The 18,895-nt window shown below is 48.5% G+C and overlaps 1 protein-coding gene across 1 annotated transcript in view; it reads right to left on the bottom strand.

Annotated features, from left to right (window-relative positions):
* Positions 1-18,895, bottom strand: part of LOC119449113 (A disintegrin and metalloproteinase with thrombospondin motifs 13-like) — a 104,942-nt gene that overhangs the window by 12,655 nt on the left and 73,392 nt on the right. Inside the window, exons 5-8 of the mRNA XM_049666654.1 lie at positions 6,581-6,689; positions 4,955-5,122; positions 4,737-4,878; positions 3,533-3,634 (exon numbers count right to left, since the gene is read on the bottom strand). Of these exons, the coding sequence (XP_049522611.1) occupies positions 3,533-3,634; positions 4,737-4,878; positions 4,955-5,122; positions 6,581-6,689 (521 nt within the window). The remainder of the gene's footprint in view (positions 1-3,532; positions 3,635-4,736; positions 4,879-4,954; positions 5,123-6,580; positions 6,690-18,895) is intronic.

Raw genomic sequence — 18,895 nt, 5'->3', positions numbered from 1 at the left:
TTTCCTCCTCTCCTGCCCGTTCTCTCGGCGCTCGGCCCTCCGATTGGCCGAATGCTGTCACGTGCTCTCGCGCGCTTTTTTTTCTTGCTTGTTTTTTGCTCCCGCCGCCATCGCGGTGCCAGACCATTGCGAGCCGTGTATGGAGGCGCCACGCATGGCGTCTCCTTTGCGCTTTTAAGGCGTAGTGTTCGCGATGCCGTGTTGCTCGGCATTCGGGTGCAGAACACGCGAAACAGACGCCAAGCGACTCTTCCGGATTGCATCAGCGAAGCGAGACGCGGCGCAGAGGAAGGTCTGGCTTCAAAGAATCAGCCGCGCTGATTTCAACCCAACACAATGGTCCCGGCTGTGTGAGGTAAGCGAGCGATTCTTCAATGATCCGTAATCTCACATGCTGCCACTTGCTGTGTGAGGCTTAGTTAGTTTTTCTCCCTCCTAAGTGCCGCACTGTTCCCGCTGCATGTTCGCGCTGCATTTGCAACTTTCGTGGCCGGATTTCATCTTGTCCTCAAACGCACGTGGTTTTTATTGACTCGGTTATACAATGCATGGCGTTGTGTTTGTGTGGCCTGAATGTATGCGAACGGCACGTTTTGAGTGTATCGCAGTTACGAAGCGGTGACGGTACCTAGGGAAAAATGGGCGCTTACCTGCGGAAAGACGATTAGGGCTATTTAGTTAGGGCGACTTTGCGCCTTCAGCAAAAACTCAACTCGGTGGTCGGCGAAGATCAATGTTCTTGTCGCTAAAACTTGTCGCTATTGTCCTAGATCCTCGAGGACCGATAACTATCTCGAAAATGGTAGAAAATGCTGCGCGTGAAAAGTGTGCTCAGTATTCTAGTCATGTATTGCGTAGCAGAACAAGAGATAAGTACCTGTGCTGGCGGCGAGCTAAAAAAGGAACACCGTATACAAGACTTCCCGGCGATAATAACTTGTGCCGGGAATGTTGTGTTACGCCTTATACTTGAAGGAGCGAGGTTTTACGGTGACCTTGTTTTCTGATTTCACGTTTGCGCAGGATCACTTCACGGATGATCAATTTGAGCCGGTGATTCTGCAGAGCTGTGGCACAAAAAAATTGAAGCGTCAAGCCATTCCATCGCTCTTCGTTCATCGGAAGCAGCTGAAGCCAAGGAAGCCGCCTGCCAAACGGAATACACCGTGCACTTCAAAGACATTACCGTCTGCTGGCAGCAATGCTATCCACATTGCAACGCCCTTGATTATAGAGTTAACTCATTCCTGCGTGGCTTTGTCAGTGGCCAGGATAAACCTGGATGTTAACTAATCGTTTCTGCTCTGCATTTGATAAGATAGTAGATACAATACGCACGGTAGAATTTCTCGGACCCGCGCGCAGCACATGCAAGCGGCAATATGATCCGCAAAAGCAGCCTCGCATACACCTGTAAGATGACCACTGCCGCGCTACTCAAGTACGCAAAAAAAAGAAGAAAAAATCTGTGGAGTAGTGTAAGGCTTCCTGCAAGCGAGCGAAGCCACTAGCCTCATTATCGACGGACCGCTTCCGCCGAATGATCGGTAGCTCACTAGTCAGTGAAACCTGTAAGACAACTGCATATATACAGCTGGTGGATCATTCACTCCCGAAGCGTAGTCATTGTTAGAGGCCCGCTGTGCACGTTAGCCGCTGGCCAAAGAGTGACTGCAGCTACTGAAACGCGGAGATGAACCAACGCCGAGGTCACGCGTGGCATGGCTCAGTTAAAGCCCGACTTAGAGGCTTTATGCTCACTGTATAACCGCTAATAGTACAGCCATCTAAGCGCAACGGCATTTATGCGTCCTCTCGTTGTTTCGGCAGCCAGTCATAACGTAACGCGAAAAATTCCGATCAAAATACGAGTTCAAGAGCGCGAGCGACACGTAGCCACAGCGTTTGATTCGGAGAGCGTCTGCTAGTTCGGCACCGCGTAGGGGGAGCCACGGTCGACAGAAAAGAGAGTGAACGCCGGCGCAGGAGGAGGAGAGAGGAGATGGCGCTACTTTTTTTCATTCAGGGGCTTTAAGGCCGAGCCGACGCCAGAGGCACCTGTAGCAGTCACAGACACCGCGATCATTCGGCGCTAATGCGGGGAAACAGAGAAGCGCGGTTGGCGTGAGCAGCACCTTGGTGCTGCTAAAATTAGTTTCTCTCTGTCTCACTCTCATTTTCTCTTTCTCTCTCCTGAGCATAGCGCGCGACGCGCGCGCTCTCTCTCGCCCTCATTTTCTCTGTCACTCTAGAGCATAGCTAGCGACGCTCCGCGAGCTGGTTGCTGGTTGCCATGGCTACCGCACGGCTGGCTTTTCGTGACACGCGCACGTTTTACGGCTGGCTTAAACAGCTTCGCTTTTAAAGAAAAATGCTGGCGCTCCCATAATCGAGAGTAGATGTGCAGTGCCTAGAATATACTTACAAGTATGGTCTAGGCACTGTAGTAGATGTAAGCATAAAATGGCTACCATATGGCGCCTTTTGCTACCTGTGGTGCCAGCGCCTTCAACCGGTTTTCTTCTTCCAACAATGCAGCGCGCTCGGCGTCTGTCGCTACTTTTCCGTCTTGTCGCGCAGCGCTTACGACTCACAGACCGCTGGCGGTCAAAAATGCACAGGCACCCTTGCCTAGCGCAAAAAAAAAAAAAATGTACGGTGCCCTCTAGCTGTGTTTCAAATGTCGCTATTGGAAATGACAAGTGAAACTTCAGCGTACCTGTTGTGGAGTTTTACGTGCCAAAACCAGTTCTGATTAAGAGGCATGCCGTAGTGGAGGGCCCGGATTTATTTTGACCACCTGGGGTTCTTTAACGTGCACTACAGCGCAAGCGCGCGGACATTTTTGCATTTCACCTCCATCGAAATGCGGCCGCCGTTGCCCGGATTCGATCCGGTGACCTCGTGCTCAGCAGCGCAACGCCTTAGCTGACTGAGCCACCCTGGCGGGTTTCAGAGTATAGGAGTTAAAGCTTGAGTGATTTGGGAAGAAACATTCGAAAGAAATAGGAAGCAATATTTTTTGTAACTTGCTTGACAAGTAAATAGTGTATGTAATGCGCGGTCCTGTACAAAGGGTTGAGGGCCAGAGACCGAATTTTCTCAACTTCGGACTGGTTGCCGGGAGGATCTCGTTTTGTTCTCGCAACGATGTCCATATGTTCTCGGTTGAGTGCTCCAATGCTTTCGTGTGAGTGACCAGATAATTGCTCGGGCTTTTTGCTCAACTAATTTGAAGGTCGCCAACAGTGGGAGCTAAAAGCATTTCATGCTTATTATGTATGCTGGGCACGTACACGATATCTTGATGTATAAGCAGCGATGAGAATAGATTATCTACTGGCCCAATTATGGATTCCCAGGTGATAGCTCAGGTTTTAGCCGATCGCAGTTCATTATTTTGGCTGCTGATGGTGATGTTCATTTCTCTCTGCTTTATTCCTCTATGTAAATGACAAAAGGTGCATCTTTTAAAGTAAACCTACACGCTGTATCATATACGGCGCAAAAAGTAAGGAGCATGGTTCCTGACCTTTCCTTTGCCACATTTTACGCCATCGACAGCAGAAATAAGCCTGCTGTCCCATTCTCTGCTTATAAAGCATTTCACGATGCACCCTTGCGTCGGGTATTCCTGTAAAAAAATGTCCCGAAATCACATTAAATTTTATCAAAAAGAATACCCAACAAGTCTAAACAAACGCACAGTCGTGCCGAGGCAAGCTTACGACAAAAACGAAAGGTTTCCTACGTACAATGTTACCGAGGTGTGAACACGAAATTATTTTGATAATCCGAATATTGCATATTGACAGGTGTTCGCAATGGCCACCACCAAAAGCGTTGATTTTGTGTATTTCACAGCGAATATCTCCACTGAGGAGTTTTACTCTACCGTAGGGCCGATACATTTCTTCTAGTGTGGCTGTAGCACACGTAAAGGGTGCGCACTCACTCGATAACAATCTTCCTATTTCATATTCCGCTCTGCTACGTAATCATACTTTATAAAGACTTTGTTAGGGGGAGGCGGTCTTGTATGCAGAGACATGCCGGTCGCGTCAGTAATCCTCGCGCTCTACATTGTCACCAACATGCCGGCTTAAGAAACACAATGTTTGGCCTGAAGTTTGGGGCTGTTGTTCCTGATGTATACGCGTATGTAACTCCCGGAACACAGTACATACGTACATAAAGATAACAGCTTAGAATTGTTCCCCCAATTTTGTGTGCTCATTACGCCCCCACGTTTTTTGACTGTACCATTAGTATCAGAGTGCTGGCCAGGTTTTCGTCGTTGAAGTTGAAATCTAGATCGTGATTTATGTGATGCACGGCTGCATTAACCCGGCATTTTATAGTGGCGGAAGAGTGTTGAATTCATATTTGCCACTGTGTTTGAACCTTTTAGGGAACTTTTCAGAATCATTTGAATTTATTTGCAGTTCTCTATTGCTCCCTGGTATGGTCCACAAAACAAAGAAATATCATATACGGCAATAAGAATATCACGCGTTACTTGAAGCATGTGAATGCCTAATTAAAGCTTTTGAACACCGTAACTAAGCAGAGCAAATAGAAATGCTCTATGTAGAGTACGCAGCAGTGGCTGTCACTTGCGCCAAGCGCTCGCGCACTCGGCGTTTCGCTGACCGCAGAAGTATAAGGAACATTAGCTGTATTTCACATGCCCACATTATTCAACCCTGTTGCAGTAACAAATAATGGTAACTTACCCGATCTACCTTAACGTAAGTGTACTCCGAGTAAACTTTTTGGCAATATGTTTGACGACTGGACACGGAACCAGGGAGTTTTGAAGAAAATATCCTGGTTTGAAGGCTGTTCCTCACAAGGAGACACTGGTATTCAGGGCGGCTGTGAGATAAATAATTTCTGTTTAGTAACGTAAGTATGAAAGGTAGCACGTAATTGAAATGCAAAAGATTCTTACTTGTACACGTTCATAATTTCTCGCTGGCAGCACTTAGAGAACCTGTACATGTTCGGTTTTACAAACATATAACTCATGATGAAGCCAAGATTCCAATCGCAGTCTTTTGACCCAATATGTCCTTTAGGCCAGTTAAGAGTAGCCTCGCCGTCATGGTCACAGCCAAGACTAAAAGTAAGGAAAAAAACATGAGAATATTGGCCACTTCTAATGAAATAGGTACTATCGACCAAAAAAGTTTACGGACCAAGAGATCTGACGAAAAGCTAAATATCTCCGCAGGCTCAAAACGCAGCCTGGTATTCCCATTTCCAGCCTCTACTGGTATATGCAAACAACATTGGGATGCAGGGTTTTACTGGCTACTTTTAAAGACTGATCGGATATTTAGCGCTTTCTGAGATCACGTGGCCCGTAAATTTTTTTTCGTCGATGGTACATACATACGTAAAAGTAAAAAAAAAAAGAACGCAGGTAATAAATCAAATGTCGAATAGATTTTACGCAGCGCTTCTTTTATTTGATAAGTAGGTTTGGTTTCTGGCGTTACTGCCTACATATTCTGCGATTGTAATGAAGAAGAGTAGCCTGCGCCTCAGCAACATCGCCACGGGCATGAGCTCGTGGTTGCTGTCCTTCGCCGAACGCTTGTGACGGCTGCCCGTACACTGCTGCTAATAAACCCCTTAGCATTACAAATAACTTGCTCTTTAGACAACCCTACATAGAACGTGCACGTTGACCATATTACTAAAAATGCTAACCACATGCTTGGCTTCTTTAAACGAGACGCCTCATTTGCTTCTGTGTGTTTTAAATAGTATTTTACCGTAATATAGTGCTATAATATTACTAAATTAGTGTTAATATTGTATTTGGTTTTGTAGACACTGGCGCACCCTAAGTTTCTGTATGCTTCTTTCGTCTGGGACTCTGCTACTAAATCGCTAACGCCGAGCCTTGAATACTCTCGAAACCGCTCAACGCGATTCATTCTTTCCAACCTTTCTCGTTTTTTTTTCTAGTGTTTCACAAAAAAAGTTAACATTAGATCTCCATGACCTCTCACTATGCGACGTCGCGTTTCTCGTCTATGCCTCTTTCGTAACGTTTGTTATAGGAATACAGGTCTAAAGCAAACCCTTTTTGGTCCCCCAGCTTCATCCCGACAAGAATACACCACGTAAACATCGGTGTACCGAGGAGCTCAACTAAACAAAACGACACTTTATTCTTGCCATGAACCATTCCGGAGTGAAACCACCTGCCGTCATTTTGTAGATCTGTTTAACAATATAGAACAAGAGATGACTATAAGAACCGTTTTATATTATTTATACTTGTATTTTCACTATACTTCTGCTGGTGACAACATTAAACCTCGTGTTTTGTTCTTGCGATAAATTGCATTCCGAGACCACTATCATCGCAAATAATCACTGTTTTTACAAAAGAAGCATACGCAGTGTGTTGTGGCAATACTTGTGTGAAAAATACTGAACGCACCCATTTTGCTATATGATTGTTGTGTAGCTTTCTCCTGCGTGTTTTATCATATAAAAGTAAAGAAGCAATGCGCAAGCATTTACATATAACGGAAATATAACACCTACGACCCTCGCTCACCTGTGTGCAAGCTCATGCGCGAATACGTATACGCCATAATAACTCCCCACTCTCTCTTCGGACAGCCCCACCTTCCACTCTGTGCAAACTCCTCCAAGGTACGCTGATCCTGTGTGAAAAGATCGATACAACATTAGCGTGAACAAAACACAAGCCTGGCCGTTCATTATGACGGCCGTACAGGCGGGATTGGTGACATGGTTTTCAGGTTGAAAAGCAAGATGTTTTTGTTCCCTTCACGAAAAACGTACTACAAGAAATTTCAAGTTGCTGTTTAATGCCGAACGCATATCTTATGAAAATAATAGCCCCGTGTGCCATTGATGCCACTGTAACATTCTATCAACATAGTTCTCTAAGATATTGTATTTTGTGCGTGTAACACTTTAATTACTGTTAGAGACAGTATATTTCTGTCTGCGCCTGTTTGATTCCCAGAACATCAGTGCTGTTAGGCCAGATACTCCAATTTCCGGCCGACCTCTCTATATTTTCAATAAACTACATATTCTTTTTTAACTTTACCGCATACGCCGTATAATTTTTCTTACTCTAGCTCTTCGCAACGTTCTCGATTTTCTACCAGCTGTCCCAACTAAATGTCCCCAAAAAGTAAAAAGCTTCGATGAACATTACGCGATTGACGATAGCTCTATTGTGGATAGACGCTGTTGAGGATTGTCAATAGTATTTTCTTGTTTTGCACAAATAAATATGTATTTGAGTGTTTAGAATATTTTACTTATCTTACCTAAACGCTAAAGCGCGAATGGGAAATTTGAGGAAGTTGTCGAGAAATGACCGATAAGCGCATTTAAAGCAGCATCTCTTGTGTGGCCATTTTTTTTACAAGAAATGAAAGCTAATGAAATGCAACTATAACGCGGTGACAACGTTTCAGTGCGCCAGAAAATGCAGTTCTTTCAATGTCAAATTCATCGAAATAGTCGCAGTTTCGCCCCAAAGGCGAAGCAACTTTGCGATACCAAATTTATAGACAGCTAGTGGAAGTAAGGATGATAGTTTTATAGGTCGTAAACATTCGCTTACTAATTAAATTAACAAGCTTGGTGTCACGCAAACACAGAAAACATGAACACCTCTCACTCGATGACCTCGGACACTCGCTTTCAATACGCCGGCGTGACGAAGTGCGGCAGAAGCAGCGAGCGAATTGACCGTCGTGCTGTCTCATGCTTCAGCGCGAACTAAGCGTCGAAAACACGGCGCACACGAAGCTATCGGTCCTCGGGGCACCTAGACTCTGTACCAATCGCAGACCACAAGGCCGCGCTCAGCCGGCGCCGGAGTATAACCATAGAGAAAGAAATTCAACAAGAGGGGACACTCGGCAAAAACTGGCAGCAGGAAACACGTCACGCTATAGTATTGATGCCGAACGTTAGCTGCCGCGAGCATCGAAAAAAGAAAGTGAAATTAAGTTAACAGACTTTGTTTAAATCTTTTATTCTTTGCCGCCAAAACTAAAACGTTTTGCGCATAAATGAACTTAAACTTTGCGACTTACTTTTCTTGCGTTACCTAGCGATAGGCTCATGCGTCATTCGCCAGACACTCCACCGCTTCGAGCGGGGTCGGCTGCGCGCGCGTTTGAGAGCTCGCCCGCGGCGACCCGTCTGTCTCCTATTTTTTTTTTATTGCGATAGCAATTATATGGACACTCCAAAGCAGATTTCTGCCGTCGGCGTCGCCGTCGCCGTCGCCGTGAGGTTCCGTATGACGTCAATGGAGATGAAATCGTCGCCGCGCGCCGCCGAACGCTGTATGTGCGAGTGAAAGGGCACGAGGAACGCGCGCTTTCACGGGGAGTTAACCCACGGCGGAGAACAAACGCGCGTTCTGCCCCGTGCTCCCTTAAGGGCTGCAGGAGTAGGCGTCTCTTTGCTCCTTTACCATCACCATATATGTAGAGCAAACACGCCTTCTTCCGACGCGCGAAACACCGTGGGGGGAGGGGGAGGGGGAGGGAAGGGAGGCGACGTTTAGCTGCGGCACCAAGTGCCTATTTATATCAGAGGCTCCGGCAACAGTAACCAACGCCGCACGAATTTTGTGCAAACGCGAGCGAAACGCCGACGGCGTCGACAACAGTTCTGCGTGTTGGCGGTGCTGCTGCATGTCCAAGTTTATACAGCTCATAAAGCTACTATCATTACTCCGTATAGCTCTCTACAAATTTGCTATCGCAATTGATGCTTCACCTTTCAGGTGAAACTGCGACAACTTTTAAAGACGATAGTCTTTCTTGGGGGACTTAAACGCTGAAAATTTGGTTTGTCTGTCTGTCTGTTTGTCTGTCTGTCACCCGATTCAGCCACCCGGCCAAAGTTGGGCCACTTGCTTACCACCCACACTACTTAAACTGGTACGGCTGTTCATACTTGTGAACGTTATCGATCACAAAGTAAATATTACGCATATCTGAGGCGCAACATCACTAGGTAATTATTAGGAGGTGTGTTCCTTTAATAGAAAATACATAGATACGTAACTCTAAAGACCCTAGTTTCTTAAGCTGCGCTGAAAATGCCATGCTATGCACGCCGACGAACGACGTTCCCCGACTGCGCGCCGACGAGCGCCCTCTGCCATGGAGGAAGTAAACCCTCTGCACAAGCTCATGTTTCCCGATGTATTGCCAGATGGCGTCCATGTCTCACGCAGCGCCTCCTCAATTTTATCAATGCCAGCCAGATGCGGCCGATTCAACATAAAGGAAGCGCTGTCTGAGGCAGCGCAAAACATAAATGGCCGCTTGATGAAATAATGCGGTAAAATGAAACCTGTTCAAACAAACCTCCATTGCATTTATCATGCCAGGACGGAAATGGTACGAGAACAGCATCACGGGTGGCCGCGGATCAGACCAGCACTCATGTAGTACGCCCGGCAGAAGACTATCGTCTTTCCACGACATTTGCAGCGAAGCACGCAGATACGCGGCAATCTTTTTTTATGTAGCCTAGTTTCGTGAGCTCCCGGCGTATTTCTGCGTTCCTTCAGCACTGGGACAAGACACCACTGCACTATTGGACTATGGCAAGGTGAGAAATTTTGTTTTATAATCTACGACGCAATTAGTTACGGCACGGGACCGATACTAAAGACGGAGTTAGCGAAAAACAGCTCGGCCGTCCTGGCGCAGTTAATTTGAGTTAATGAATCGTGCTGGCACATGTTTCCGACACTTCCTAGGGTATTATTGTAACTTATTTCGGTTCTGTTGAGCACACTGGCCGCACAGGGCGCTGTGACGCAGTTAGCGATAAGCAGCTCGGCCGTGGTGACAAAGTAAGTTTGGCGTGTAATAAACCTTAGAGGGACAAGTTCGTGACGTTTTTTTGTGACCCCGCAACAACATATGCCCTCTTTCGGTACTCACGCCTGTCGAAAACGCGATGGGCGATTGCCAAGAGCGGTAACATGGGCGTGTGTTGCTGGCGCCGGCAGAACGCGCAAAAGATAACGCCGAGGAACATATCAGAAACTTGTAATTCGAAAATTCTGTCTTCTAAAGGACTGAAAACAGGCTTTGCACCCAAGCATTTGTCTTGGAGTGCGGGTAGAAGGCATTCTGTGAACGTCTAGCATGGTCCGGCTGGGAGCCTCTGTTGCGTCCGTCTCTGCGTGTGTATGTAGCATACCGTCGCGTCGCCCGAGGCCAAGTTTTGGAAATGCGAAGTCGCCCGCGTATTTGTGCTGCTAAAGTGCAGGAAATAATGTCCGGAAATGGGGGAATGCTTGGAAATCCGATGTTTTCATATTTTATGTTATTGTTTGGGATAAGTAGGGTATTTTCTACGCCATGTATGTAAAAGCGAATTGCTTTTGTTTGTAATGCCTCCCATTCACTGCTTTAGCACGTTTCGCCTCTACACGCAGTATTCCTATATCTAAATACCAAAGTGACACATGCTTGTAACATGCTGTTACATGCTTGTAAATGTAACATGCTTATAATATACTTTTTTTCAGCTGATGCTGTCCGGTGGAGCTTCGTACGTGAACTACTGCTTACCTGGGGTCACAACGTTGGATGAACGCACAAAAAGCGCGGAACGAGCTTTTATACAGATCAAATTAAATATTTCCTCATCTGACAAGGGGTCTGTGTCTACTTTGTGAAATTGCACACGGCGCAGATTCGATGGGACTTGACAAGATCGTTCGGAACGATTTGTTACCAAATAACAAACCGATTCCGCACGAATACCGTGCGCGGTCGGGCAAAAAAAAAAAAAGAGGGTGGGGGGCGCAGCCGGCGTGCTTGCTAGCGTTCAAAATGCGCGCGGCCAAAACCGAAAACGGCAGTGATTGATTCCGACCGCGTGACGCGCTGCCGTCAATTCGGCCGCTGGGCTCTATGGGAGTGTCCGTTCTTGTTGAATTCCTTTCTCTCTGTTATAACGCCGACTCTCCCCGGTGCCTTCTGCGCGATGGAACACGGCGCCGAGACGAGCGCTTCGTCCCCGCCTTCCTTACTTGCTCGCTCGCGAAAGAGTCGCCATCTTCGGCTCACCCTCGCAAGCCTTCACTCACTCACACAGCCTACTAAGCCTGGCCACGATGTTATTGCACTTGGACTTTCTACGTAACATCCTGGCAATCCTGACGTTGACGACTACGGTGGAAATTTGCCTGCACTGTCCCTATAATTATTATTGCAATAAAACGGGTCTAGAATGTCGCACTGGGAAGAAGATGCCATGCTCTCTCTTCGATGCGTCAGCACTGACCCGTAGTAGTAGTAGTAGTATGTGGTTATTGGGGGGCGAATGAAGAAATAAGCGCAGTGCCGTAACTGTCTCTATCTATGAAGACATCTCAACAGCACTGAACGGGGGAAGGGGAGGTGGGGTATGAAAGAGATGAGAGAGATAGAGCCGAGGGGTGAGGCAGGAAGAAGACGGCCGGCAGCCGAAAAAAAAGGGGATAAGAATAAAGAAGCGGATGCGGGCCTAAGAGCCGCGCTCTGAGATTTGTGGCACTGCAAAAGTCTAGCAGTGCCGAAAGGACCCGTTTGACCAGGGAGCTGGGGGCATCCGGGAAAAGTAGGTCCGTGAGCGAGTTGGCCGGGAGACCGTATCCGCGATAGGAGTCTCTGAGCACTGCTCTCGAAAACCGGGCAGTGTAGAAGGAGATGCTTCAGTGTTGCCATGTCGGCACAGTTGGCACACACCCCGCTGCCGATTCCCCTGCGTCTCTGAGTTCGCGCAGCAGCTCGGTGGGAGCCGATGCGCAAACGAAGGAGAAAGGAGCGGTCCGCGCGAGACAGGCCGGCGCGCGGGAGGAGACGAGGGGGCGTACCTGAAGCCACGCGCGCGTCGGGGTGTTGCGCGGAGAGGCTGCGCAGTATCGTCGTTCTGGCCGAGTCGAAACTTGTGACCCGAGGGGAGAGGGGGAAGCGCTCAGCGTGTGCCTCCTTGGCGAGAGGGTCGGCGTTCTCGTAGCCCTCTAATCCGATGTGCCACATCGTTCCGGCCACATCGGATGTGGGCCGGAACCAGGGCTCTCACACTCTCAAGTTCAACAAATGGCCACAGAGGGCGAAAAAATCGACCGCGCGGGCGCGGCTAATAAACCAAGCCTAGTGCGTTTTCAAAAAAATTGCCCCAGTGAGTTCCGTCGTCTGCCGCTAGAGGCGCCGTAGTAAGCGCAATTTCAACCTACAAACTTACTCCCACGCTTATCGAAGTGTTATTTTATGAAAAAGAGTACATATTTATTATTTCTAATTATACATCCTACTTTTGAGTAGTAACACTATTGTTTTTTTGTCATTATAGAGGCAAAATAACGTTCATCATCATCGACGTCCCACGTGACCTCTCGCCTGGATTTAAAATTTTTACCGGTATTTTCGGGACACGGCAAGCATGGATTCATTGGTCGGTGCACTTATGCTGGTTGCTTATTTGTGCTAAAACCACTTTATTACGCTTCGACACCTCGCGTTGTTTAACTTCGGGTGAAGTGACGTGTTTGCGAGCTGAGATGTAAGCCCGAAAGCTATGTTTTGATCGTGAACCATGCGGAACAAGTATGCATCGAAACGGGAGCCGGATTCTGCTGCGACTGAGGATGGCAATACCGGTGAGTCGTTTAACATTGCTGCTTGAATCGTTATTTAATACTCGTCTCGTTAATTCACAGGCGGAGACAAGTTAACGAACTAAATCCTGCATTACATATGGGTAGTCGGGACCCTACGTTGCCGTTTATGAAATAAACCTGTAATTGCGAGAGCGTCGTCATACACACAATCACGAAAGAAAGAGAGCGATATCGGAACGCGCAGCACGTTTCTCATCTCGTTGTAGCCGTGGCCTTGGGCGACCGAGTAGCCTTATCAATGTTTTTTTTTTTTTTCCCTTCAAGTCCGCCGGCAACTTCTTTCGTCCACAAAACCGATGAACCCTTTGGTAAACTAAAGTGAAAGTACTGAATTCAATGTATTAAACAATTGCACGCATAATAATTAACCCATATTTCGTACTTGTTGGTTCCAAGTGTTCTTGCTGTTAAATTTGGTTTACCTTAGGGCATTTATTTATGCAGTAGTGGAGCGGTGCATCGCGGTCATGCAGAAAAAGAATGCATCAGTTGTAATACATGAAATTCATGTCTTTCATGCGTTTGCTTGTGAAACCAGCAGTGTGAGCTCTTCTAGTGTATAAATGAGCGCAAAAATGTTCTCGTTTGTGATCCTAATAATACTTCAGGTGTTCAAACGCATTGTAGTTAGGCAGACATCAATTTTATGGACAGCATCGAATCCCGGCCACGGCGGCCGCATTTCGATGGGGGCGAAATGCGAAAACACTCTTGTACTTAGATTTAGGTGCACGTTAAAAAACCCCAGGTGGTCCAAATTTCCGGAGTCCCCCACTACGGCGTGCCTCATAATCAGAACTGGTTTTGGCACGTAAAACCCCATAATTCAATTAATTTAATTAATTAGTACCAATATGTGGTTATTTAACATGCTGCTTAAGCTCCCTAGAACAGTGTACATTTACATGTGTTGTGCGGTCAGAAACCATTACAATATATATATATATATATATATATATATATATATATATATATATATCACAGCTGTTTGCATTTCATATTGTGAAATTGTGTTTTTTCAATTTTTGATGCAGTCAAAATTTCTCTTCCAGACATGAAGAGGACGGCACAGTGTAAAGCAACACACTACACACACTAAGGAGAAGCTACTGCCTGCTACAACCAGGTCATCGTGTGGACTTTTGCTGCTACTACAAGGTAAACAACACCGGGTTCAGAAATAAATATGCTTGATATACGCTGCATTGGCTTGCTAGTGTTGAGATACATTGTCATTTGTTTGTAGCAGATGATATGAATGTTTGTTCATATTTACGGTGCAGCATAATGGATTCAAACATAGAAAGCACTACACGAGTTTGGGTAACCTCTGCTGTATCTCATGTGTTACTGTTCTGCCCCAACAGAGTCTGCACCAAGCACATCTTGGCAATCATCACAGGAGCCCTCATATATCTACACCAACAGGAAGGGGCTGGAGCCGAACTCACAAGGCTCTTACACCACGAACAAAGAAGCGGATCCAGAAGTATTTGGATGAGATACCAAGTCTACGTAGGACTGTATCAAGACTGAAAAGCGCCTCAGCCATCATTCCACCAGCACGCTTATTGGCAGAGTCATCCAGGTACCTCAACAAAAGAAATTATTTGTGTTCAGATGCACCTGCAACCTCTGAACAAGCATGGACGATGCTGGCCAAAAGAGTTCCATCAGTTTGCCCTTCCTTAATCAGCTTCCTGGCCTTGTCAAATTCAATTTGTACCAAGTATATATTTTTTCTATGAATGCAAGCTTTTTCATTCCCCATTCTTGCTAGATATCATTATTCTTCCTTATCCAAACATAAAGGTGAACTGATTCTTTGCTCATACTTAAGGCCCGTCATTGTCTATTAGTATAACATCTTTGTAGCAGTATTCTCTACTGTACGTTGCCATGTTAAATTCCTCTCCTGAAATAGCAGATACGGCATCGGCATGTGTCTTGCATTAAGCTTTGCACCGTGTGCTATGTAGCATTTCACTTTTATTAATGTTATTGGCCTTCACTGCTTGCAGATCAGAGTGGCTTGCTGAATGCAAGCTGTCTTATTCCCATATTTAATTCTTGGTCTCATTCAAAACTGCTCTTCTTGCTCAATAGCCTGGGTTTTTGTGCAAGCTACACTGAAGTGGTTGATTGCAGAATCTGGTTGCAGAAACTTGGTCGTGGTTGCTGTGTTAAGTTTTTCGGATTTGCGGGGCCTGGTAAGTTGCATTGGGAAGCAGTCTCTCGAGGTAAGCACCTGCTCCTGCAGTCCGTACAGCGACATAGACTCCCAATTTACACGCACCGTGATTGGGGCTCCCCATTCCGTCCTTTCCTGCTGCAGCCGTGTGCAAATTTTGCTTGTGGCCTTCGTTGGCCGTGATTTGGCATCAACAGAGAGCAGCATACATGTTTACATGGTCCGAAATTGTATGAAGGTGATAGCCACATGGGTGGAAAGGCCCACAGAAGTGGCTGCTGAAGGTGATGCCTGAGAAACCGACTTGTCCATATTGAGACAAAGTGGGGCACCAAGTGTGTGCCACATATTAGCGGCCCCCGAAAGAAAAGAAACGTGCAGGCTAGAAAGGAGTTAACGCTAAAATGTTGGGTAGTCGATGTCGCTGTGTTGGCTGCGGCAGTAGATGCCTGCGTGAGCCGAATGCTTCGCAATGCAAGTTGCTTATCTTCAACGATGACTGTCGGTGTAAACAGGTGGGATATGTTGCCTAATCGGTTTGCATTTCTTGTTGTCGCTTGTTACATACCAGACCACCATGTGCAACGAAGGCAAGCACAAGCACTGTGTCTGTAGTTGGACTGCTGAATGCGCTAAAGTGACCCGTGTACGTCATTCCTCACTGTTACCACGTGGATCTTAGCCAATGTATTGTGTATTGTCTGACCCTTATGCGGTGATTGAATGCGGAATGTCATTTTGCTGTTATCTCACTTGTTTATGGTCGCGGTATTACGTTTCTTGGATGTGACGGCCTGGTCATTTGCATTGGGAAGCAGTCTCTCGAGGTAAGCACCTGCTCCTGCAGTCTGCGCAGCGACATAGACTCCCAATTTATACGCACCGTGCCGTGATTGGTGCTCCCCGTTCCGTCCTTTCCTGCTGCAGCCGTGGGCAAATTGTGCTTGTGGGCTTCCTGAGCCGCAATTTGGCATACGTGCTTACATGATCGGAAGCGTATGAAGTTGATAGCCACCTGGGTGGAAAGGCCCGCAAAAGTGGCTGCCGAAGGTGATGCCCACGAAAACGACTTGTGCATATTGAGAGAAAAGGGGGCACCGAGTGTCAGTGACATATTAGCGGCCCCGATAGACAAACATAAACGTGCAGCTTGGAAAGGAGGTAATGCTAAAACGCACGGTAGTCCATGTTGCTGTGTCGGGTGCGGCAGCAGATGCCTGCGTACCCGATAGCTTCGGTATGCAAGTTGCTAATCTTCAACGGTGACTGTCGGTGCAAACATCTGCTTGCGCTGCTGGTTGTCGCACGTTACCGGACCGCCATGTGCGATGACGAAAGTGAGCAGTTTACGAGCTCGCATTTATTGTTTCAGCGTATCTCAACATGCAAGTTTTATTGCTGCTCTTGTACGAGAAGGTGCACTGCTTGTCTTCGACCAATAAAGTCGTACGTCCTGTTCACTCACTTGTGGCTTGTTTGTATGGGCGTCAGTAGAGGCTCTTTGGTCTCCTGGCAATTAGAACGCACAAGCTAAGCGGCAAGGCACGCCGCAACGCCAGCCGGGCGAGCGCGGCGCGTACCAGCGTGCACGACCGGTAGAAAACGGCCATATTAGATTTAGCGCAAAAAAAAAAAAAAACAATTTCCGCTTCTTGTTTGAGCAGCGCCATCTGTCGGGTACCCCAGTTAGTTCCATGCGCTGCCGCTTCTTATTTTCGTACCACTGTGGAAGCTACAGTTTCCCTTCTCTAAAGTTGGTCTTTATTCTATGCCGGAACCCACTGCAGGATCAGGTCGCAGCCTCGGTGGCCGAGGTGGTGGAGCTTAGCGCTGACTCGTTGAACAAGCGGCCCTCCGACGAAGTCCCTCGCCAGCATGGAAAGAGCCGCACGAGAGTCGCTGAGGATAGCCGCCGCCGTAACGTCAGGCTGCTGCAGAAGCAGGTCGGCTGCGAGGTAGATCGCAGCGAACTCGGCCAGCATTGACGACACGGCAAAGCGAAGGCGACACTGACGCGTTTCGCCCATGTCCGGTGCCGTGCAGGCTGCAGCGCCGGATCCATTCCTTACTACCGAGCCATCGGTGAAGACGAGCAGGCGGCCTCCCAGCGGTTCGTGCATCAGCGCGGCTGTCTCCTGCCGCATGGCGCAAAAAGCCGTCTGGCGCTTGGATGTGACACCAGGCACTTTGATGTTGACATTGAGCAGGCTGGAGGCGTGCGGCAGTTGCGGCAGGGCGACGAGCTGCGGAGACGAGTCGACGAGCAGGGTGTAGTCGGAGGCCCGCCTGCCCATGCCCGAATTAGGGAGCGAGTGGAGGCGGCACACAAGCGCTGGCCCAGCAGCGAGTGCTGCAAGCGTTCAATGTGGTGCAGCGCTCGTTTCTTCGCACGCAGTGAGGGCGGCCAGTTGCCAGCTTCCGCGAGAGTCGCTCCCATCTGCGAGGAGCGAGGCAGTCCATACAGCATGCGAACGACATTGCGATGCTCCGTGTCTACGGCATTCCAGTTGGCAGCTCTGGCGTTCGTCAGGGGCAGGGCATAGAGTGCACATGATGTCACCACCGAGTTGTACACTCGAAACGCAAGATGCGACGTACAACCCCGTTCTCGCGCGAGAAGAGAGCGCGCAGCGCTTGCCACATTGCGGGACTCCCTGCAGAAATTGAGGCGGCAGTCGATCTGCAGCCCCAGGTAGCGGACGCTCTTGCGCCACGGGAGAGGGCGGCCCCGCAGGGTTAGCGGTGGGACTTCGAAGCGCGCACACGTGGCTCGGGGGTGCACCATCAGCGCCTCTGTTTTCGCAGTAGACAGCTGTACACCGATGCTGGTGAGGCACTCGTCGACTGCGTCAACTGCCGTCTGGAGCGATGCCCGCGCAAAGTAGGCGACCTCCGTGGGACCGCACGCAAAGATAGCGATGTCGTCCGCGTAGATGGCCGAACGGACCTCATGCGACGTTGTCTTCGGGATGAAGTCGGGGAGCCGCGAAAGAGCAAAATTAAATAAAAAGGGGTTCAAAACAATGCCGTGCGGGACACCAGAAAACACGCCGTGAGGATCACTCAACGCCCCGCCAACCCGCACTCGGAGCGTGCGCTCAGTCAGGAAAGCACGAATGTGCTGCAGGAGCCGGCCGGTGACACCCAGCTCGAGGAGGGACCCGATGATGGTGGCATAGGGAAACCGTCGAAGGCACTCTGCACGTTGACCAGGATGAGATAGCCGGCCTCGTGGCGACTCAACGACTCCTCGAGCGTGGCCACGACCTCAGAGAGCGAGTCAGATGTTGAACGCAGCCTTCGGAAGCCACTCTGCTCGGGAGTGAAGGTGTCGAGGGCCGTGGCAATACATTCAAGGCGGCGCAGTGCCATGGCTTCGAGCGTTTTGCCGGCGACCGACGTCAGCGAGACGGGGCGGTACGAGCCAATGCACCCGGCAGGCTTCCCGCTTTTGAGCAGAGGGACGACGACGGCCTCTCTCCACGAGGCAGGCACGCAGCCGGTGCGCCAGACGTGGTTGAACTCCTGCAGGAGTGAAGGTAGCTGCGCGGAATCGATGTTCCGAAGGGTCTGGAACGTCAGCCCGTCGGCACCCGGTGCAGAACGCCGCCTCCGAGTGTCCAGCACAATCCGGAGTTCACTCAGCGTGAACTCCGCTGAGCACAAAGCCTCAATTTCTTCCACGATCGCGTGCGTGCGGAAACAGCGGAAGGGCTCCAAGAGTTCTGCTTTGTTGTGATCGATCTGTCCCTGGTGAGCGAGAACTGCCAATGTACCGCGCGCATCTTCGTTCCGTATCGAAGGTGAACAAGCGCCAAGCACTGGCTTTCAACCGGCGTAAGATTCGCAGCTAGATTGCAAGATTTACGTTCGAGACCGCTGCTATCACTCGCGCGTGAACGCGTTGTCACGTGGTCTTTATGTTTTAGTATTGTGGGCTTCCTTTTTCTTGGTCGGAGAAAACACCGCACATGAGCATTAGATGCTGT

This window comes from Dermacentor silvarum, chromosome 4 (genome assembly GCF_013339745.2).
Source record: "Dermacentor silvarum isolate Dsil-2018 chromosome 4, BIME_Dsil_1.4, whole genome shotgun sequence".
NCBI classification, from domain to species: domain Eukaryota; kingdom Metazoa; phylum Arthropoda; class Arachnida; order Ixodida; family Ixodidae; genus Dermacentor; species Dermacentor silvarum.
The sequence above is the reverse complement of the archived record's forward strand: the minus strand, read 5'-3'. Positions and strand labels throughout refer to the sequence as shown.